The 22,905-nt window shown below is 37.1% G+C and overlaps 1 protein-coding gene across 3 annotated transcripts; it reads left to right on the forward strand.

The window, feature by feature from the left end:
- The first annotated feature begins 420 nt into the window (after positions 1-420).
- LOC100549758 (pleckstrin homology domain-containing family A member 5-like) lies at positions 421-21,133 on the forward strand. 3 transcript variants are annotated; one of them, XM_010713674.3, is made up of 12 exons: positions 421-2,775; positions 8,711-8,773; positions 9,745-9,825; positions 9,960-10,109; positions 12,441-12,542; positions 13,627-13,738; positions 13,964-14,010; positions 14,785-14,832; positions 14,919-15,107; positions 15,608-15,725; positions 19,498-19,613; positions 20,891-21,133. In XM_010713674.3, the coding sequence occupies exons 1-12, from the start codon at positions 2,695-2,697 to the stop codon at positions 21,116-21,118; spliced, it is 1,335 nt and encodes a 444-aa protein (XP_010711976.1). In that variant the 5' UTR covers positions 421-2,694; the 3' UTR covers positions 21,119-21,133. The 3 variants fall into 3 exon arrangements, with proteins under 3 accessions (XP_010711976.1, XP_010711983.1, XP_010711990.1); XM_010713681.3 differs by lacking the exon at positions 14,785-14,832 and having other exon boundaries at positions 422-2,775; XM_010713688.3 differs by lacking the exons at positions 14,785-14,832; positions 14,919-15,107 and having other exon boundaries at positions 1,876-2,775.
- The last annotated feature ends 1,772 nt before the right edge of the window (positions 21,134-22,905 follow it).

Here is a 22,905-nt window from a genome sequence, read left to right on the forward strand (position 1 = left end):
CCTAAACCTCCCCTGTCTCACTTTAAAACCATTCCCCCTTGTCCTATCGCTATCCACCCATGTAAACAGTTGTACTCCCTCCTGTTTATATGCTCCCTTCAAGTACAAAGGCCACAAAGAGATCTCCCCAGAGCCTTCCCTTCTCCAAGCTAAACAAGCCCACTTCCCTTAACCTTTCCTCATAGGGAAGGTGTTCCCGCCCCCTCATCATCTTAGTGGCCCTTCTCTGGACCTCTTTCAAGAGCTCCATGTCCTTCCTGTACTGGGGGCCCCGGGCCTGGACGCAGTACTCCAGATGGGGCCTCACAATCATCTCCCTCTCCCTGCTGGCCACCTCTTTTTTAATGCAGTCCAGGGCATAGTTGGCCTTTCAGGCTGCACATATCCTTCATTAAATCTTTTTTTTTTTTTTTCCCCAGCCTAAAATTCTGTGTCCTATATTAGCAACATTTATGATGCAACTCTTAATTGTACTTCTCAAGTTTTTTGGAAAAGGTAGTGAGCTGACAAAGCCACCATTCTTGTTCTTTCTGCTGCATCTTCCCTTTTACTTTTTGAGAGCAATGATCTGGGTGGGATAGAAACCAGACTGTGTTGGATTATTGTTGGAAAAGAAGGCAGGAAGGAAAAATGCTTTTTCCTTCTTTGTTTTGGATGAAGGAGCAGAGGAAGGGTAGGAGAAAGGCTTAGTCTGGTCCCGTTCCCACTGCTTTTATTTTAGGAAGTTGAGAGGCAACAGATAAAAAATTCCAATCTGAGCACAGACTTATGCCATCCATAGCACACTGTCTTATCTCATTGGTGAGGTCATCTGTCATGGTGGGGAGCTGCTAATCCAGCCAATGGCTGCCACCAGAACAGCACAGACTGCAATGTCATCTGTGCTGGGTGTTACCATAGCATGGGAGAGAATTTAGGAAGAGGAAGGAAAAAAAAATGTCAGTAGCTTGGCGTTACAGTTTAAAACATACCCGCTCAAATGCTATCTTGTAATCATATGAGTGTTCATATGTGTCATATGTCAAGGAGGTGTTTTTACATCATTTCCAAATGATGAGAAAGTCTGCATATACTACATCAGTAAAGAGAAAAGGGAAGATGAAGTGTCTGCGGAGAAACAGTGAGTGAGAAAACTAAGACTGCTGGATGTGTTGCTGTGTGTCATCAGGCAGCTCATGCTTCAGTTTGCTTATGTGTAAGGAAAATCTTAATTCTAATTTTTAGAGATTTTTGTCTCTTTAACTGGAGAGAAAACAAATGTATGACAGGATTTAAAATATGCCCTTTACTGTTCAGAAATTTGAGAAGCAAATTTTATTTAAATGAGAGAAAAATAGGGCATGTTTCTGTAATGAGCATGCAAACTTGACCGATTAGAAATTTCTGTGAATAGTGTCCAGTTTCTGTTTGAGAGTGGCCTCATGATAGTACTTTAAAAGCACAAAACAGGCATTCTCTTTACCTTAGAGCATGGGACTCGCCGTTGTGGCCAGTGGCTCTCTGTTTTACTCTGCCAGTTCTTCAATACAGGTTTCCCTGCCTGTGCTCACTTCAGTTAACAGAAGGGTTGATACATAGTCTCTCATGAATATTAAACAGTCTGTCAGTTGGATTTAAAGTAAAGGAAGAACAACTTCTTGCGTCAGTTCTAATTTTCTATTTATGTAATGCTGTAAAATACAGAGCAAATAGGAGGAGTTCTTTGCTTGCTTTTTTTCCCTGCCTTAGACAAACAGCATCATCAGCTTGCTTATTGAGATAAGGTATTCTATTGGGTGATTAATTTACCAGCTGAACAGACTTAACTATGTTTAACAAAACAACAACAACAACAACAAAAAGAAGTCTCGTATCTATGACTACAAAAAAATCTTTCCTATAAGGAGAAAAAAAAAATAGTTTAAGTGACTTTTCAGTTTCTTTAGGAGATGAAAATTAAGTTTTTGTAATTTTTCACTTATTCTTAGGAAGGTCTATTTTTAACATAAAAAATCCCTATTATGTTTTGCTTACTTTTCTGAAGTCCTCAGTGTGTACAGTTTTTACTGTAATGATCCACAGATCTGTTTTTTACATTTGCATACATGACAGTAAATATAGATCAGTACAGAAGATGTTTGACCAGCTCAGAAATGTAAAACTCAAAGTAGTTTCGCATCCATATTTGAGGATGGATAAATGAAATGACCAGTGATTCAAAGTTCCAGAGTATATCAAACAATTCAGTATAGAAAGGCATTTTGTGATACGCGAGCAAAAAATCTACACCTTGCTTTTGTATTCTGAAGGAATGTGATTATCTATTTGACATGCACTGAGTTACTAAAACTATAATTTCAAAGGTCTTTTGATTTCCTATTGCATAATCTGATATGCATCATTTCTATATCTTGCAAAGCCAGACCTATTTTAAGAATGTTAAGAATTTTTTAAAAGGGAAAGGTTTGCTCAAGTAATATTTTGTTGGTTTGGGGCGGTTTTATGTGGTTTTGCTACATTTGTTTGATATCATTAATCTTTTCAGATGTTTGATATTACTGAATGATGGAATATATAAAAAGCATGGGGTAAAATGTAATCTACTGTATTATTAGAAAAAAATTAAAGTAGAGGCTATATTTTACAGTGTCGTCTTTCAAATCTAGCCATGCTGTAAACTGATGTTTGCTGTATGCTCCTCCTGATTTGAAATAGATGAAAGAGAATGAACCTTTAATCACCATGGTTCACACTATGATTGAGAACTCGGCGCTAAGACCGCAACTGTACCAGCAAGTAAGGTCTCGGATAGTGAATGAAATTGCTTTATCATCTGCGAAAATTTTTCTTAGCGACAGTTTTGGTTGTTCCTCAGATTTCTTCATAACATTGGTGTTTCTCTTATTTGCTTTGGAAAACCACGAGTCATCCATGCTTTACAAAACGCTGCAATATCGTTAGCATGGCTTTCGCTGCGTTTTTGTTGTTAAGTATTAAATGTACCCCTTCAAATAACTCTGTCTGGACTACTTAATTAGTTGGTGTCTTAAGCAGCTGTCCAGTAAATTCATAAAACTTCCAATAAGCTTCCAACATCTGTCCTAGCATGATCCTATGCTATTAGTGTTCAAAGGTGCTTCTTTCTTTTGACCACTACAAAAGCATGTGAGTGGTGTTTACCTGGTCATTTCTGGCAATTTTGTTTCATTCTAGGAAGTGGATTTACAGGTTTTTGATTGCACCTTCCAAGCCTTTAGCCACTGAAGAAAGGAAGGATCAAAATTACTTTGATCCGGGGACTGTAAATCCAAAAGGCAGTCTGTTAATAAAGTCACAGCAGTCTTAACAGTGAGCACTTACAGAGTGTCTAGTGACAGATGTAAACGGTAAGATGGAAGACAAATCCAAAATGTGAATGGAAATATTGCCAGAGCATTGAGACCTGCATTAACTTATGAGCATGGCCAATACGTATCTGTTGGCACTGCAGTGTCTTAGGCATGCTGGAGCTTAGTTCAATAGCTCCTGCCACATCAGAGAATGTTTCAGAAGCTTTTATCCACAACTGCTACAAAGATGTTGTTCTTACTTAAATGAGGGTGGTACTTTACTGTAGATGAAGCATGCAGTTCTGGCTGCCAGTTGGAAGTGAGTCGTCTGAGGGGCTCTCTTGTGAGCTAAAATAAAGGTGCATAGTTCACAGAAAATGAGAGGTTCTATGACACAAGTCATTTATTGATATTTAGTGCTTTGTCATGTTTCTAGAGAAACCTGCTGAAGCTTAGTTTCATGGTTGTTTTCGTTTTGGAAGTCAACTCCATTTTGTAGATTTGCTTCAGAAAAGATCCATCTCAGGATCTGCAGGAAGAGCGTTGTCCAATTTGTGCTCCCATGTGCAAAACAGGAGCTCTAATACAGAACCTGAAGGGACCATTTGGAGAGGAATGAGAAAAGTATGGTGCCTTCAAGTCCAAAATGAAGGTGATTTTGCTGGGGTTTTTTTTGTTGTTTTTTTTTTTAAAGAAGCCTGACCATTACAAACTGTTTTTCAAGAAAATCACTTTTCTGTTTTAGACTATGTAAGATAAATAAGTCAACATACATAGAATGAACAGGGGTGCTTTTGATCTGTCAGAATGAACTAACTCAGCTTCTACTGTTGATCTAGATGCAATGGAGGTGTAGCTGTGCCTGGCTGGTCTACCTGCCTACTTAGGAGCACCACTAAAGTCAGAGTGCTTCTTATCGAAGCACTTCTGCCAGCTAGGGTATTGCTAAACAGCACTGCTTTCATCTTGCAGATATGCCCACTCTTTCTTGCTTGACACTTAATAAGCACCTTTTTTGACATTCTTGTCAGAGAAACAGTGAAGGGTCCTGAAGGGTCATGAAGATTAAATAACCTTTTGTCATTAGAAATGTGATTTGCTAAGATAAGAGCATTTGCAGTGCTGGCAGGCTTGTTCAGAAGAACTCATGTGTTGCATAAATTGGAGAAGAGCAGGACGTGCTTTCCTAGACAGTTTCCTATACAGAATATTGCATTAACTGACTTTCTGAAAAGGATAAAAACATACTGGAATTTCACAGTCTAATTAGCTTTCTAAATGTTTGTTATGCACAGTAAACACTTTTTAAAATTCTAGCAATGTATTTGAAAGCTTAAAAACCATTCAGTTTTTGATTTGAATAACATAAATTGTTTTTACCAACCATCTTTGGCAGTGCAGTTTAAAAGAAATAAAAACAACTAGAAGAAGCTCCATGTAAGTGACTTTAACGTGTTTTGTTGCCAAGTTGAACTAGTCTTTGACATGTACAGCCATTCAGGCAGGTACAGAAGGGATCTTTCTTTGCTTAAGTTTATTCAGATCAATTTTATAACTTAACTTACTCAGAGTTAGGCAAAGGAAAGCAAGAAACGCTTGTGTTAATTAGGAATTAACCTTTTGCTTCTCCTTTTTTGTAGTTATTAATGGCTCTTGAGTAAAATAGATAAAAATTATACTATTCCAAATGTCTTATTCAAAAGACATTTTTATTGTGATTCTTCATCTGTCATTGTTTTTAAAATTAATTATTTAAATCACTTTGATTTACATTAGTTTGCTCTACACACTAAATATGCAGGTGTAAGCCAGGGCATTGATTCTGAATGTACAGACAAGAAAAATACAGGCCTTCTGCAGCCTGGACCCATTTCTACCTTTATTTTTTTATTATTGTTTTTTTGCTTCTTTCTAATGGTAGATGTGGAGTGTTAATTTTCTTTTCTAAAGTGGGATCTCCTGAATTTAAAAAAAAAAAAAGGAATTCTCCTCAATTCCTTACATGTGTGTGAGTTTACTAATGGGAGAAAAATAAAAATGTGAGAGAGGCAAGCTGACATGTGCCTTTGCTTGAATATTTGTTCTCAATACATGAAAAACATGAATAAAACTAGACCTGGATTTTATGAAGATAAGGAGATCTTGTTTCTGGCATGGCAATTCTTTTTATCACTGTTATTTAACCAGTTGCATAAAATTAAACCATCTTTGCATATTACATTTTGAGATTTGTAGGCAGAAGTATTTCTCAGGTTTTGTTATAAATGCACGGGTTGATTGTACTTTAGCTGAAAACCTAGCATTTCCAATTTGTATTTCTAATACGAAATTACTGCTGCGTAATACCAGTTTGGAGGGGAATCTTACTTGCTGTGGGTTAAGTGCCTATTTGTTTTGCTTCCCAATTGGAAGGAGTACTGGAGAGGGAAAACAAACAGACAAGCAAGCAAAATAAAACAACCTCTCGGAAGCCTGGCTTTAACATCATGCTCCCCACAGCATGCCCTATATTTTGTCCTGTTTCGATCTTTTAAGTGCCATAATTTTGCAGAGATGTTGGCGTGTGTTCAGGTTGTGAAATTTCCTGCCATAGTTATTGAGCCAAAATCGTTAGCAGAGTCTGACAATAATAACTTCACTTAAATGTTTTAAATATTGGGTGCTTAAATAGGTCTTACCCCTCATGTCTCAAGAGGGTGATTTGCCTAATCTACATTTATTTGAAAAGAAAGTTCCCACATTATAGAAATAAAGACATTTCGTAGTGTCCATCACGGTGGTCTTGTCCCCTTCTGTGACTCATCTGATCTCAGTTTTTGACAGCAGTGATGCCTTACAAAGTATATGACAGCTAGTTGAGTAGTAGTTTCACAGTATGAAATAATTAAATTCTGATGTATATGCACATTCACAGTGAAGATCATAGAACATGAACAGGGCATTTAAATCAATGGGACTGGCTTATTAACAGAAGTTATTTCCAGTTAAGATTGCTTTTCTTTTTCATGTGCAAGATACACATTTGGCTGAGCTGTGTGCAGTTTGCCCTACAGAAATGCTAAGTTCTCTTTGGAGGTGTTCAGAGTGCTGCTACTTAGCATCAGCATGCAAAGTATTTAAGTGCAGTCGGTAACAGGGAAGGTCTTCTTCGGGTATGGGCAGAGAAACGTGGAGGAAAACTGTAGAAGCCTGCAGCAAGCCGTGGCAGTCTTTCAGTAGGTGGCAGTCTTTCCCTGGAATGTCTGTGCTGGATAAGTGTAGGAGCAGTTCGATAAAGGAGGCTTTTGTTGAACGTGACATAAAATACATTTCAATAACTTGGTCGTTGGAGTTCTTATAATGCATTTTCCAGGGTTATGAGATTGTTAACCTTGCTTGTAATGTGTAATTGCGCTTTGTCTCCTGCAATTCCTCTTACAATTCCAGTAGTGCGATAGCATTCTATCTATAGATTTTTGCCTTTAATTGATTTATAGACATGCTGCTCGAAGAGAAGCCGCTGTTTTGTCAGAGATGGATTGAGTGTCTCATATCATTTCTAGAGTTTTTTGTGTTAAGTCTATGTAAACTGTTGCAGCAGCAGTGTGGAAGTGGCTGTCCGGAATTGTCTGTTACGGTAAGCTAGAAGTGCAGACAAAAAACAAGAAGTTGGCAGCAATTTTAAAGATGTGGTAGGATATTAATAAGAGGAATTAGCACATGCACACTATTCTTTGAAAATGTTTTCACTTTCAGAATGTTTAGAATATATTCCATCCAGGAGATAGACAGGGGCAGGAATGCTGAACTGAAAAGTTTTTCTCAACTTTGCTCTGGTTAACTGCGTTGAACTGCTGAATAAAGAAATGACTCCTTAAAAAAAGAATTAAAAAAAAAATACTAGCTTGAAAAAGATTCCTTTTCCAGGCAGTGTTGAGTAGTGTCTTGCAAACACGTGTTTAGCTAATACTGGATCATCTTTTTCCTGTAAAAGCTTTCTGTTGTGAAGTATACCTAGATTTTCACTGTAAGTTGAAGACATTTGAGCTTAAATTTATATTGACCATGTTTATGAGTTTTGTTTAAATATTTCCATTCCTCATTTTTCTCTCATTAAGACAAAATCTACATTTAAAAAACACAACTGTACAACAGTATGGGATTGAATAGATATCTTAAAATGCTAATATTTGTGGCATTCATGAGGTGCAAAAGTGCTGTGGCTTTTTTCATATTCCAACACTCATTTTCATAAAATGTCCATTTCAAAGAAAGTTACTGTGTGGTTTTAATACACTATCCATACTTTTAAATTGTCACCAGGTGCATTTGCATGAGGTATGTGGACATAACATCTTGAAATGAAACACTTAAGTGTGTTGAAGATTTATTGTATGTTTGGAATGCTTGTCTGATTAACCCTTCCCTAGTCCTTTTATTTATAAGTGTCCTTTAACATGGACTTGTGTTTTTACAGTCTTTCTTGCACTATTAAGCCATGATGACCTAATTATATCATGCACATGAAAGGAAAGCATATTTGTTGGGACTCAATGTACACATGTTTTTAATTAAATGGAATATTAAGGTTGATAGTGTTATGCAAGTGCTTACTATATAGGACAGTAAGCAAATTCTGTATATGGTAGTCCATTCTAAAATAGGAAGCTGCCTTTTTTTTCCTGTGTATAGTTTTAAATCTTGTTACAGATCAGTTTAGGGACTGAAAGAGGTAAGGACTTAATGTGAGGAGCTGTATTAAAGTAGTTGGAGGATACTGATTTGCTTAGGTCCAAATTAAAAACAGAAAGATTTGTGTTTGTGGCATTTGTGTTTATGCTCTGAATTCTGTTGTTGGGGTGGGGGTTTTCCATAGGAGAAAGTAGGTGGAAAGGTATTTGGCAACACTTACTGGGCATGTGTATGTGATGATATATTTTACAGATATTTTGTATACTTAGGTCATTCTGTTCTGACTTCAGATTCACTAAGAATATTCTCCTTGAGAATATACTTGATCTTAGTGGACCTAGAAGGATTAATTCCAAGTAGAATGAGTCCCTGTATTTAGAATGCAGATATTTAAACATGCATAATTATGTATAAACTCTGTTTAGGTGTACTCTGGCAGTTTCATCTTTCTACAGAATCCATGTTTGATTGAGTTACACCTCTCTTAAAATCCAGTTTGCATTAGAAATATGGCCTATTTTGTTTATATAACTTTTTACCAACAGTGTTTGACATTCTACTTAGTTACCTTCAGTCACTATATATTTTGGCTAACTATATATTGTTCAATGTGTTATGTTTGACATTCAAGCAAAAGCTGATATGCTGTATGTAAACTCTTGAGCTGAGCACTGGCTTTGTTTTCATAGTCAAATTAAGTTGTTTTATGGCAATATTATTCTTCCTTATAGTTAACACAAGAAGAATGTAGGGGTACACTATACAAATATAGAACTGAAGAGCTGGATATTGATGTAAGTAATTTGTATTTTTTCTTCACTGGAAATGTTGGTATTTGTCTTCTTCTTTTCATAATAATCTTTCCCTTGACATTTGGGTTTGGAATGCACTTCGTATAGGTGACTGCTAACAGAGATTGATCTGTGAACATGAGAGTACTATCTGTGTTTAAATGTGAAATGTTTCTAAGAAGGAATTACTTAAGAAAGGAAAAAATCTCTGGATGTAGTTCAGTTAGAAGCATTAGAGAAATATTTCTTAGGAAATATGACTGATACTTCAGAACTGAAATTGGCACGGATACTTGCCATTCAGAGTGTTGGTGTGCTAGTTACTAAAGAAACGGGCCCTGGTGTTTAAGGTCAGTTTTGGTGGCAAAAAAATACACACATGCAGTCGTATTTTGTATGCACAAGTGTACATATCTAGCCATACTTGCATGATGCAAGTGAAAGTAGTCATGATGATTTCAGGGATGTTACTTTAAAGCTACAATGCTACAAAAGCTGAACAGTTATTCCAAACCAGAGCTGAAGGGGAACAGATTTATTTCTATCCTAGCCTGGATTGGAGCCAAAACAGCAGAGCGTGGGTAGTGTTAATAACTATTAAAAACTAACACCTGAAAGAAACCATGGGAAGAACTAGTAATGTGTACAGTGTTATATATAATAATGAAGAATATGTTGCTCAAAGGCGTTTTTTGTTACCTGTCATAAAGTTACAATGATTTAGCTGTAGAATTAGAAATTATATATTTTGAGCAATGTTGTGTCAAGTTGCAATAACACTTATTTCATAGTGTCTTATGGTTTCTTGAGGTTAATTAGAAAATGCAACACTGATGCCTTCAGAACTTTAGAATTCATATTTTGTGGTAACGAAATTTTATCTAGTCTCTTGTAATGATTTAATGAACTTATGTTTTGGTTATTTAAGATATTAAAAACAATTCTAATTGCAATCATTTTCTGTTATATATTAGGCTAAGCTTAGCCGTTTATGTGAACAAGATAAAGTTGTACAAGCACTGGAAGAGAAGCTTCAACAACTACACAAGGAGAAAGTAGGACAATTGTATTTATTACCTAAAGTGGATGTTATTTTACATGCTTATTATCAGAACATTGATAACTGAAATATAATGAAAATCAACCCAATGATGCAGAACATTAAAAATAATTCTCTTTATTATAATAGTACACGCTTGAGCAAGCTTTGCTATCAGCAAGTCAGGAGATAGAAATGAATGCAGATAATCCAGCAGCCATACAAAATGTAGTCTTACAGAGAGATGACTTACAGAATGGACTACTTGGCACTTGTCGAGAAGTATCGCGAGCTACTGCAGTAAGTAATACATTCTTGCTAGTAAAACTCAGTGACCTGTTAAATGATTATCTTCATATTCTTAATTGGTTTGAGTTTTTGTTATTTTTCATTACATTCCAGCAAATCTCAGTTGTCTTGTACTTGCATGTATTTTTGTAAAAGCTAGAACTTTCACTATATTCACCAAGTAGTCTTTCTTTACTTTTTCTTTTGCTGAGAATTGAGTGCATATTGGCCTCAGTTGGTGTGGTAATTTTCATTTTTATAATATATGAATTTAATTACAGCAGAAGTAAGTCAAGTAAAATAATAGAAAACTTTATCAGACATTCCATCAGATATGTAATTTATTTTAAGCAAAAATAGCTACAGAGTGAAAAGAAGAAAAGGTAATGCATTCGTGGTCTCTCTTAATAGTGGTCCGTCGTATTTCAAAGATATTCTAGCTCATACACTTTTGAAAACCTTAGACAAAAGTAGAGGAGCTTCTATTTAATCTCCTTTTTCACTTTATGATAGTTTTCTATATTGGGGCAACAAAGGAAGCAATTGTTTTTACTTGCTTATGTAAGCCTTTGACGTGGTCCTACACCACATCCTTATCTATAACGTGGAGAGGTATGGATGTGAAGGCTGGACTATTTCTTGAATGTGAAATTGGTTGGCCAGAGGGTTGTTGTTAATGGCTCAGTGTCCAGGTGGAGGCCGATTGTGAGCAGTGTCCCCCAGGGGGCCATCTTGGGATTGGTACTCATTTTATCTGTGACATAGGTGACAGGGTCGAGTGTACTCTCAGCAAATTTGCAAATGACACCAAGCTGAGTGGTGCCGTTGACTCAAGAGAAGAAGATGCCATTCAGAGGGACCTGAACGGGCTTAAAATGTGGGTCCATGAGAACCTAATGAGGTTCAACAAGGCTGAGTGCATGGTCTTGCACTTGGGTCAGAGCAATCCCAGATATGTATACAAACTGGGAAAAGAACTTAGTGAGAGAAACCCTGCAGAGAAGGACTGAGTCTTGGTGGACAAGAAGGTAGACTAGAGCCAGCAGCATGCACTTGCAACCCAGAAGACCAACTACATCCTGACCTGCATCAGTATAGTCATAGTCAGATGGCCAGCAGGGAGAAAGAGGTAATGGTTCCCCTCTATTCTGCCCTTGAAAGGCTCCATCTGGAGTACTGTGTCCAGGCTTGGGGCCCCCAGCATGAGAAGAATGCAGAGCTGTTGGAGAGAGAGTCACAAAGATGATCAGAGGGCTGAAGCACCTCTCCTATGAAGAAAAGTTGAGGGAGTCGGGCTTGTTCAGCTTGGAGAAGAGAAGGCTCCAGAGAGACCTCACTGTGGCCTTCCAGTACTTGAAGGAAGTTTATAAGCAGTAGGTGGATTGACTTTTTAGGTGGTCTGATCCTGATAGGACAAAGGAGAATGGCTTTAAACTAAAAGACGGGAAATTCAAGTTATATGTTAGGAAGAAATTGTTCACTCGCAAGGTGATGAGGCGCTGGCACAGGCTGCCCAGAGAAGCTGTAGATGTCCCATCCCTGGAGGTGTTCAAGGCCAGGTGGATGGGGCCCTGGGCAGCCTGAGTTGATGGGGTCAACCCTGCCCTCAACAGGGGAGTTGGAGCTCAATGATCTTTAAGGTCCCTTCCAATTGTTGTAAAAGAGATTGGCTGGATGAGGAAAATGGAAGCATGGGAAACAAAAGGAAATCTTAGAACACCTCTTATCAACTTTTTAATTTATGCTAAATCAAATAAAGGGCTTGATCCAGGCTTAGTAAGGGGGAATGACAGAACTGACCTCAAAGATTCTTTTTGTGCTGCCTTTTGGTGTTTGCAGTTTCACATATGTAAAAACAGGTGTATTAACAAGCCTGGGGTATTCACCTGTAATGTTACAGGCAAGGTTGGATGACTTAGTTGTCTTGCATAATAAATTTCATGTACATGCACATGCTTTGCACTCATACCTATGTATTCTTTGTGATAAAAGAGACAAATTTACATCCATTTTGTGTTCTTTCTACAACTGTGGAAGGGCATCTTAAGATCTACATGCCTGCTAATTATAACAATGTAGTCTTAAGATTTCATCCTGGACTGTCTTGTAGTTTGTGAAAAGATAAAATGATGTTAGTTTGTATATCATGCAGAATATCATCAGAAAATGCTAAAGCTGTTTAATCATGACATTCTCTAAAACTGTATGTATACTTACTGCAAATCTCTATAAATTAATCCCTGATGTTTCATGCCATTGTATGAATAAAATTGCCTACTTTTTAATTTTTTTTTTTTAACTTGAATGTGCAAATGCAATTCTTTTCTTTTGTTATATACCTAGGAACTGGAAAGAGCTTGGAGAGAATATGATAAACTAGAATATGATGTAACAGCAACAAGGAACCATATGCAGGAGCAACTTGATCGGCTTGGAGAAATTCAGGTCTGACATAGGGCATAATTTCAGAAACATTTAAGTCTTTTTCATTTTCTATGTTTTTGGTTAAAAATTCTACTCAAATGGAAAAAAAAAGGAGGGGGAGAATGGAGAATGTGTGGTCTGGTAACTTATAAGATATAAAAAGAAATAACAAGTTCATCAGTTCTGAGAAGGTTTTTAGCTTTTCCTGTATTTTTGAAGCTACTGTGTAAGTTTTCCCATGTCCATCTCTTTCCGTTTCAGCGATCATGTCCCAAATAGAGAAGTTTTCTCAGACCTCAATTGCTATGATGGTCATATTAAGTGTTCACTTCTTTTACCTCATTATTTTAAAATGTAATTAAATAATTGTATCAAAATAAATGAAATATTTATTTATTCAGATGTTAAACATCAGAACTCTTCCTACTTATCTTATTACTTTATTATTTGTTCTCTTCTCTGGAGAATTGGTCAGTAAGTTCAATTTCTGAATTTCTGAGGTAATCTTTCTGTGACACACAAACGTGTGCTTGTCTATCTGGAAGAGACAGGGTCAGTGTGGTCAATACTGTGAGATGTTAATGGATGTTTTTGCTCGAGGAACTGATTTTCTATGCTGCTATGAAAGAGAGATTACAAGGAAACTCAAGAGCTGAGAAATTTGTGTTATGCAGCCCAAAGCATGCATAACCATGATTACAAATAGGCCTATATTTTATATGCTCGTATGCAAACATCACATTCATCTGCAAGTATTTTAGGATTGGAACTGATGATTCCTTTCTTTTTGTTGTGTGTAGGTCTTCATGCAAACTTGGCTTTGCTTTTCTTTTTAAAGAGAAAATGTAATTCCATTAAGTGGAATTTCAGCTTGCAAATTGCTATCAAAATAACTGGCGCGTGTTCCTGAAATAACTTAATCTGTCCACTTTTTTTCTGACAACATACTAATTTGTTACCTTTTAATGAGAGAGTATCTATCGTTTTTGCATTCTGTTTTGTTCAATGGGAAAGAATATGCAGTACTGTCTAGAGAAAGAGGTTTTATTTTTTGCCCCTCCTGCAATATATTCTTATTTATCACTTGCTGTTTCTTTACTGGCAGACTGAGTCGGCTGGGATACAGCGTGCTCAGATTCAGAAGGAACTGTGGAGAATTCAAGATGTCATGGAAGGTTTAAGTAAACATAAACAGCAAAGAAGCTCTTCAGATGCAGGTAAGCTGGACATTTTTCTCTCTTAGGGAGTGAGATTGGATCGCATGCATTCTTATAAGTTAAGCATCACATTTGCTTTTGTATGTTTGAAAGAATCAGATATTTTAAATTGATGATTTGTGTATTTGCCTGGTAATAACAGCTTATAGTTTGCGTTCATAAAACTACTTATTGAAAACAATTCTTCTCTTTCCTCCTACCCTCTCTCCCCCACCCCCCAAACAGGCATCATGGGATCAAGGACATTTTCTGCTATTAAATATAAAAATGAGGTATGCTTTTAGCATATTTACCATTTTAACATCACTGAATATCAAATATACATATGATAAAAATGAACATTATTTGAATTGTTTTAAGGATTTCTAAAGTATGTATTCTGTGAAAATACTTCATTGTGATTAGTTTTAAAAGACTGATAAGTAGTAATTCTAACACTTTCATTTGTTCTTTGTCTTTATATTCTCACCACTATGTTTCTCTTTTCCACTTCTCACCTTTTCCTCTCCCAGGCTCTTATCCTAGAAATATAAACCCTGATTTTTGGATTTGCATTTTTCCCCAAAACATTTTTCATGGGAAAAAATATGTTGCTTTGTATGTTTATTCACCTATTGAGCCTGGTTCTCACATGGCCAGAGCACCCACAAGAGCATCATCTGAAACTGTGGGAGCTCCCAGATGTTCAATTCCTCTGGAAATCTGGCTAGCATTTACAGTTTTAAAGGGACATTGGGACATTGTCATGATTGTCTGAAGTGTTTGGAAATGTACGTGTGGTTTACAGATCTTTTCGAAAATGTAATGTATATCAAAATCTTTAAAAAGATACGGAGTTTAATTTTTAAAAGGATAATTCAGAGAATTCAGATATCTAATTAAAAGTTGCAGATGATAGAACTGAAAGCTTTTATAATTTGATTACTAAAGCTGTTGAAGTATTTCATTGTACATGGTGGTAATTAATCAAAAAATGCATATTTTGGCCTTTTTTCATTTTTCTTTCTTTTTTCCTTCCCCCTCCCTTTTTTTTAATTATTTTGTAGTGTGACATCGTCCCTTTCATACAAAAATCTATAGCTGGTGTAGCTATGGTAATATATTTTTATTTATTTATAAGTTATAAATAATTGTAACAGGTGTGCACATCTAAATAAGGTGACTATTCTACAATCTTTAGGAAGAGGAAGTAGTCCCACCTCGTCCTCCACTCCCTCGGTCCTATGACTTTACAGAGCATCCTCCCATAATCCCCCCTCTGCCCAGTGATAGCAGCTCCTTGCTCTGTTATAGCAGGGGCCCAGTACATCTGCCAGAAGAAAAGAAGATTCACCAAGTTCAAGGATATCAGAGAAATGGATCTCACTGTGTAAGTGGCTTAAACTGCCACATCGTTCTTGAAGCATTCCCCCTTCCTTTGCACAGTCACAATTTTTATTTTGCCATCTGGCTACTTTTATATTTATTTTTATTTTTGGCTTTTGGTTTTATTTACAGCTCCATCATTTGCTTTTCACATTTTCCTGTCATATATTCTGTGTATATATAAAATGTCTTAAGACTTAAATGGGTGCGTTTTGGATCTAAGTCAATTTCAAAAACCAAACTCTTCTCCTCACAAGTATTTATAAAACTTCAGGCTCAGAAGCAGTTCTTGCTGAAGCCTATGGCAATTTTTCTGTGATTTCTGAAAATCTGCAAATACTTCTCAAATTAATTATGAAGGAATACTGCTGCAAGAGCAGTTGAACAGTGAGCTGTTGCCCTGGAGTGAGCAGTCTCATCGGAAAATAGCTGCTTTGAGTCTTAAGACATAAATGCTTATACAGAAATGCCAGTTTATTTACCTCATAACTTGTCATTCTTCAGGGTCCTGATTATAGGCTTTATAAGAGTGAACCAGAGTTAACTACAGTAGCTGAAGTGGATGAATCTAATGGTGAAGAAAAAACAGAACAAATGTTAGAATCAGAATCTGCAGCTAAAGGTTTGTCCCCAGGAGTACCGTTTATGACCTTTCAGCATTTTTTCAGAAGAAATACAGAGCTTTAACTGTTACAGAAGCTATTTCATCCTTCATAATTTTGTAGCCTGTCCATTTCTTAGTAAGATGATACAACTTCCACAATAAAATGTTCATTTAATTATATGACAAGAAAGATTTCAGTCAATTACACCACAGAAAAATCAAACATTACACTCACCAACAACCCTGAAATCCTTATTGACACCATGTCTAATCACATCACTCACGTTCCCCACACACCATTCCCTTGAACAATTACCCATTTTCTGTTCATGCCCCTGAACAATTATTCAGTTTTTGAATCAAGCTCCCAATGTTATGTCACTGGAACGTCCAAAAAGGCAGCACCACAGAATTTTCAGACTCTCATAAGGCAGAGAAACAATGTCTTTTTCTTTTTTTAATCTTGTAATTGTTGAATTGCCTTCTGTCCTCTGATATAATAGGAATAATGATCATGACCTTGGAGTGTACAGACAATAAAGGTCTTTGCAACTGCTAAATGCTTTAGATTCTTCTCTTCATCCAGCTTCCATAAAAGCTACTAATTGCTTGGTAGAGTCTTTTACCAGGAAGTGCTCCTCAATTCTGTTTGTTAAAACACACAGAATAGTTTGTTAAAGGTGACTCCAGGAAAAGCAGTCTGAGCACTACCAAAAAACGCCTTTAAGAGCTTTCAGAATAACTGAACTTTTTTCTGTAATGATTGATGTTTACAGTGCCAGCAAGATAATACCTTGTATTAGTTTGACTAAACATGTATGTAGAGGTCTGGTGTAATACTACTAGAATTTGACCCAAGAACTATGGTCATGTAAGGATATTACTTTCACCAGAACAGCCGTATAGGCTTTTAAAACAAAAGACAGCATACAGTTTGGGTGCCCAACAATGTGAATGACCCCATGATGGATGATATAATTAAGCTTGCACTTACTTACAAGCAATTACTTAATTCAGATTGAATATGGTATTTGCTGAGGTGTAACACTCACTTTAGGTATTAAATTACTTCTGACTTAGTGGTAAAAATATTCAGAGTTTAGCCCGAGATTTGCTAATCACCAACCACCTAAAGTTGCCTTCTTCACTATATATCTACTTTTTTTTGCCCGTGGTGTTCCAGACTATTTACAGGCATTTATGACCCAAGGGAGATTAATTGAGACAACATACGAAGCCTACACCAATTATATAAAGCTAACTGATACTTTTTGAGCACCCTAGTCTGCTTTCTATTTTCTGTAATGATGGAAGTTAACTTTATTATGTCCACTTCCAGAAAAGCAACCTTCAGTAAAGAAAAGCAATAATAGAAGTTCTTCTATTATAAATAGTATTTGGAGTTCAGGGTAGCAAGTGCAGGGAGGGCTATTTGTCTTCATTCAAAATAGAGCGAAGTGAGTTTATTATAGCTGTGTTTTATCATTTGGTCCATGCTTTTTGGATTTCCTGACAGCTATTTTCTTGTTCTGTGTGCTTATAACAACAGGAATGGAGCAGGAAAAATACAACCCTTCCTGGTTTTGGTTGTTGTTTGTTTGTTTGTTCTTTGTAGTGCATATGTCATTATAACCATATGCTGTTCCAACAAACATTTTTATGTCATTCTGTCATAACAGTTTGTAAGCTCTAAGGGGAACAAACTCAAAGGCAGCTCATGTCTGAAACCTCCAATCTGTTTTAAGAAGTCATCCTTAAGTGACATTTTTCAGAATGCTTCTGAAAAATAAGTAGATTTCAGAGGAAACTTTTTAATGTTTTTCTCACTCATTGTGCGTGTTACTGTACTGAACATTTCTCATGTTTTTTTCTGTCAGCCCTTCTCCTCCCTTTTCAAGTGTCAGCAGAGAAACGTTTTAACAGGACTATGTAAAGTAACCCATACAGCTCTCTGCAAGCAGAGGAATATTTATGACCTGAGTGGCACATAAAAGTGACACAAAAGGAAAATGGACTTAAGCTGTGTTTTATCCTTTTCATGTGTAAAGGAGACCCAAACTGTTGTTTTATAGTTTTTGTTCTGAATGATGTATTTGGCATCGAAATAACTCCAGACTATTTTGTCAGCCTATCAGACAATTTGGAGAAATAGTTGAGCCTTCAACTGAGTCAGTATGTCCTCTGAAATCAGTGTGACTTCAGGAAAAAGAAGGGGAGGTAATTTGACCATTGGAGAATATAAATCCATTTTTATAGGCAAAAACTGCAAAAAAACAGTATTTTTAATACTTTGATTTCCTGCATGTATGAAGAAGGAAAGATGAAACATATTGCCTAGTTATATATGTATATTTTTGTAACTTTTACCTTCAGTTTTCTACTAACTTAATTACATTTTGGCAGAGGTTCTCTAAGCAGAAAAACTCCAGTGGTGAGTTATTGTTATGAAAGGCAGAATGCATGGTGGGCAGCAAGACACAGAATATCCTCAGCTCCCAGCCAGACAGAGCCTGGTTGCTGCACTTCTCTGTCCATGAGCTGCAAGGCTGAGCATACAGGCACTGTGCACAAGCACACGTGCTCTGAATAGACCCAGCTAACCACAACGGTACAGCAGTTTTGAGACTAGTGCCATTGCAAGCACTGCATAAGTAAAAACAGCACTCACATAAAAGTGGAACAACACAGATAAACGTGATCCTCTTCTCACTTGCCAGCTGACCAGACTGAAAGCTTGTTGGCTGGTCTCATACCTACACACAAGTGGGCCACTCCAAAGGCTGCCTGCACCTATGGTATCTCCAGCAGTCAGCTCTTGAGTTTCTCCAACCTCTTCAGTTGTGAGATCTCGAGATTTAAGATCTCTTGGACACTTGGCTCCCAAACCTCATGCTCTGCTTGCTGCCTTAAGTTCATTTAGCATCTAGCATAGACAGAAGAGTCCTCCTGGCTAGCAGATCCAGACCTACGGCCTATATGGTAGCCAGCCTGTGCATGTGCAGACTCTGCCGTCTCTCTGTCCCCAGCCCTATGATCTGTCTCCCCCTCTCTCATATGCTACTACATGGAAAGGAAACCTACATTAAAAATATGTGTGAATAAAGTTTAGTAAGAAGAATGGACAGGCTGCAGTTGTCAGGCTCAGGACTTGATGAGACAAGCATACTGAAAAACAATTTGCTTACACAAAGCTGAGCCTTTTTATTCCCCCTCTGTTTTATGCCATGCCTGTTTTTTCCTATCTGCCTTGCCCCTTCTTTTTCTCAACCTTTGTTTCTACCCAAATAAGCAACCCACCTATAATTACTTTTCTTGCATTAGTCCAACTTTTTAAAAATTATTTCCAGTATTATCATCTAGGTAATGTTGGCCTTAAATAGCTGTACTGGTATGATCACCTGCTGGCCTTACAAGCTCTCTTCCACAGAAAGTCCCAGATTCTGCCTTCCATTATCTGTGAAGCCTATGAATCTATGAAAGCCTGACTGTCTTTCACACAATTCCCCCTTAACCATATGTGAAGTCTAGCCATTGCACACAGCACTGTCTAACTTTTGTCCATTTCTCACTGTTAATTTTATGTCCAGCAATTTCTCATACCATATGCAGTATTTAACCATGCACTTCTCTGCCTAACCTGCTGGTCATCTGCCTGCATACCTTAATGGATGTCACAGTTATGCAGAGTTTGAGTAGTTTCTGAGGCTGACAACGTGCATTTACTAGAAAACAATGTGCTGTTTGATTATGCTTTGCATAGGACTTAGTATGCTGCTTTACTGTTTCACAGGCTCGCATTTCCCAGTGGGAGTTGTACCACCCAGAACCAAATCACCAACCCCAGAATCCTCAACAATAGCATCCTATGTCACTTTAAGGAAGAATAAGAAGATAGATCTAAGAACGGTAATTTAAAGTAGCTTTCAAGCACTGATGGATAATGAGGTGTTAATTTCTAAGTCTAATTTCTGCAGTTACTTGAAAAGTTGCAGTCGTACCTTTACATAAAAATCACTGTGATATAAAGTGAAATATAATCTACTCAGTTAACTGAGACAGCTGTAGAGAAAATAACAAAATTGTAAGGGTCATGTATGTTAAACTGCACAGAGATTTCATTATACTAAAGCTGGCTAAGAACTAAATGGTAATGCTAAATCTACTAAGCAACTGGAAACTGAAATTTGGGCTTAAGTTGAAAAGACATGAAGCATCTTTGGTTAAAAGCTTTCAAGAGCATATTTGGATGCTGGAGCATTTTAACAGCCTCTGTAAAATACATAGGGGATTTTATTTTAATACTAAATTGATCTGGGAAAAACCTAAAGCAGCCAAAAAACAAAAATGCAGCAATCAGTATGTAGGTAGTAAACCTGGAATGTCAGGTTAGAGTCCTGCAGTCTCTGGGCTGAAGGCAGATATTCACATGTAATTTAGGCAAAAGTGGGGAAAATTTCTGCCTTTGTTGTAGTATGAATAGGAGAGGATAAGATGTGGGAAGAATGGGAGAGGAGAGAGGATGCTGAATGGAAAAAGAGTACCACTTGCAGAAGGAAACCAGTTGCTATGAATCTGCTGAAGGCAACCATTTGCCCAAAGTAAATAGTTCTATATTTTTTATGACATAAAAATCTGAAAATCGGTGAATTTCAGGATTAGAGTGGGTAAAGCCATAGTTTTTTCAGGAATGAGATAATGCTTAGAACTACACATTTTTAAGTGGTGCTAAATTCAGTTTGTTTCAGCCTGAGCTTGCCATTAGGTGATCCCCAGCTGGGAATGGAATAAAAAGGCAGAAGTGAATATTAGATCAACTGGTATAAATGTCCTCGATCGTGAAATTTCTCCTAAGTTTTCGTCTTAGGGGAGTCAGCTCTCTGGTATAATATCTGATAAATTATTTCAACTTCGCACAAAAGGTCTGAGAAAGTACGTACCCATTGTCTTGATGTTAAGCATTGACGATAACAATATCATTGTTTAAAAAAGCAATTTATTTTTAATTTTGGTGTTTATTTGTTAATCTTGTGCTTTGTACATGGGAGATCTTTTCTTGCCCACAATTCCTCTGCATTTTAATAGTCATTTTTTTAATAGTCATTTTTAATAGGTGATCTTTCTGATAAGCTAAATAGGTAAGAATCTTGCTGTTTTTGAAGAATGTGTATATTCTTCCTTTTAAGGAAAGACCAAGAAGTGCAGTGGAGCAGTTGTGTCTTGCAGAAAGCACACGACCTCGAATGACTGTGGAGGAACAGATGGAAAGAATAAAAAGACACCAACAAGCTTGCCTGAGAGAGAAGAGGAAAGGACTAAATATTATTGGTGTTTCAGACCAGTCACCTTCACAGAGTCTGTCTTTTGTCAGAGATAATCCATTCAAATCGGCACAGGTTGGTCCAAGTTCTTAAAAGCAGTTAAAAAAATAATAATAAAAGTAATAATCTTGAAAAGTCATGTGATAGTGTAGGTGTCTAATAATTGAGATTGTTCATATAGAGTAGCAGTTGCAATTCTCTGCCAGACACAAGACAAAGGGCGATGACAGCCTTCATGTTTATACCTAATGACAGTAGAAGTCACTTCTTTAGGGAAGTAAGGAATTCAGTTCTACATATGATCTTTGATTATGCATTGTGATGTTTGTCAACAGTTAATGCTTGTTGTCAGATGTAGCAAACAACATGAATGCACACTTTGTGACTAAAAGCAGTATCAGGGAGAACCACGATTCATTTGATGTATAAATTATGAAGATTTTCTGTCATGGAACATATTCAAACATATATAACATTATTTATAAAACATTTCTAGATAGGAATGTATATGATGATTGCTGTTAACTGGTGCACTCAAGTTGTGGTTTCTGAGTCCATAAATACAGAAAAACAAATCATTTTCATTTTCATGCATTCTTAAGCAATTAAGGCAAAGCAGAATGTTTATTGAACATGCAAGAGTGGGGAGAGAAGACAAGGATGTAATTGCTTGACACTGACCAGGAAATATGTCTTAAATAAATAAATAAATACTGAACTACAGTAAATCTCTGAACAAAAAAATTCCATGTAACAGTTGTAAGTGTACTACTTTTTGACTGCTAAGTCAGGAAATTAGTTCTCTTTTTCAATAGACATTACGTTTTCCATCTTCTGCTATACTTTTTTTTTCTTCAGATCATGCTGACCTTTTTTTTTTTTTTTCAGTAACATGCACATATCTCCTTTTATGTTTTGTATCTGCTTATCCAAGACCAGATTAAATGCATTGCACTGTTTAGAAGGTGTCTATTTTCACATATACGTTAGCTTTCTTTTTTTTCCCTCTGAGCACATTAAATTGTCTTCAGAGCTATAGGGAAAGTTCCTTCAACAGTGCTGGATCACCAGAAGGCACTGAACTCAAGTTTTCCTTTTGCATTAGAAAATCTATTTGGGACCACATCATGAATGATGTAGATGAACGGAGTGGCTCCTCCAAACTTTTTTGTGATTAACTTGGCATTTCTCAAGAAGAAGTTCAAAGCAAAGCTCTGCAGATGTTTCTTGTAGTAGAGTTTACATGTTTGAGCATCACGACTGTTTACAGGGGTGGATAGTGAGAGGGTGATAGGACAAGGGGAATGGTTTTAAACTGAGACAGGAGGTTTGGGTTAGATATCAGGAGAAAGTTTTTCACAGAGAGGGTAGTGACGCAGTGGAACAGGTTGCCCAAGGAGGTTGTGGATGCCCCATCCCTGGAGGCATTCAAGGCCAGGCTGGATGTGGCTCTGGGCAGCCTGGTCTGCTGGTTGGCAACCCCGCACATAGCAGGGAGTTGAAACTGGATGATCACTGTGGCCCTTTTCAACCCAGGCCATTCTGTGATTCCGTGATTCTCACCAATTTCTTAGTTAATTCATACCTCAGGGAGGGGAAACTGCAGTCGTGTGTGTGTCATACCTGGCTTGCCAGCACACTGGGAGACAGGATGGGGAAGCAGTCAGACCCTCAGCAGCAGCACTAACTGCTGCTGCACAGAGTTCTGAAGGATGCTGGTCATGTCAGCATGTTCTCCAGTCCTCTGAGTGAAATCAGAGCTACACAGGTGAGAAAAGAAGTTTTTCCATGCCTGTTGATTTCATACAGAAAAGTGACGCAGTGGCATTTAACTGCTGAAAATCTTTTCAGTTGGATTTTTTTTCTTTCTTTTTTTTTTG

This window comes from Meleagris gallopavo, chromosome 1 (genome assembly GCF_000146605.3).
Source record: "Meleagris gallopavo isolate NT-WF06-2002-E0010 breed Aviagen turkey brand Nicholas breeding stock chromosome 1, Turkey_5.1, whole genome shotgun sequence".
Classification (NCBI taxonomy): Eukaryota; Metazoa; Chordata; class Aves; order Galliformes; family Phasianidae; genus Meleagris; species Meleagris gallopavo.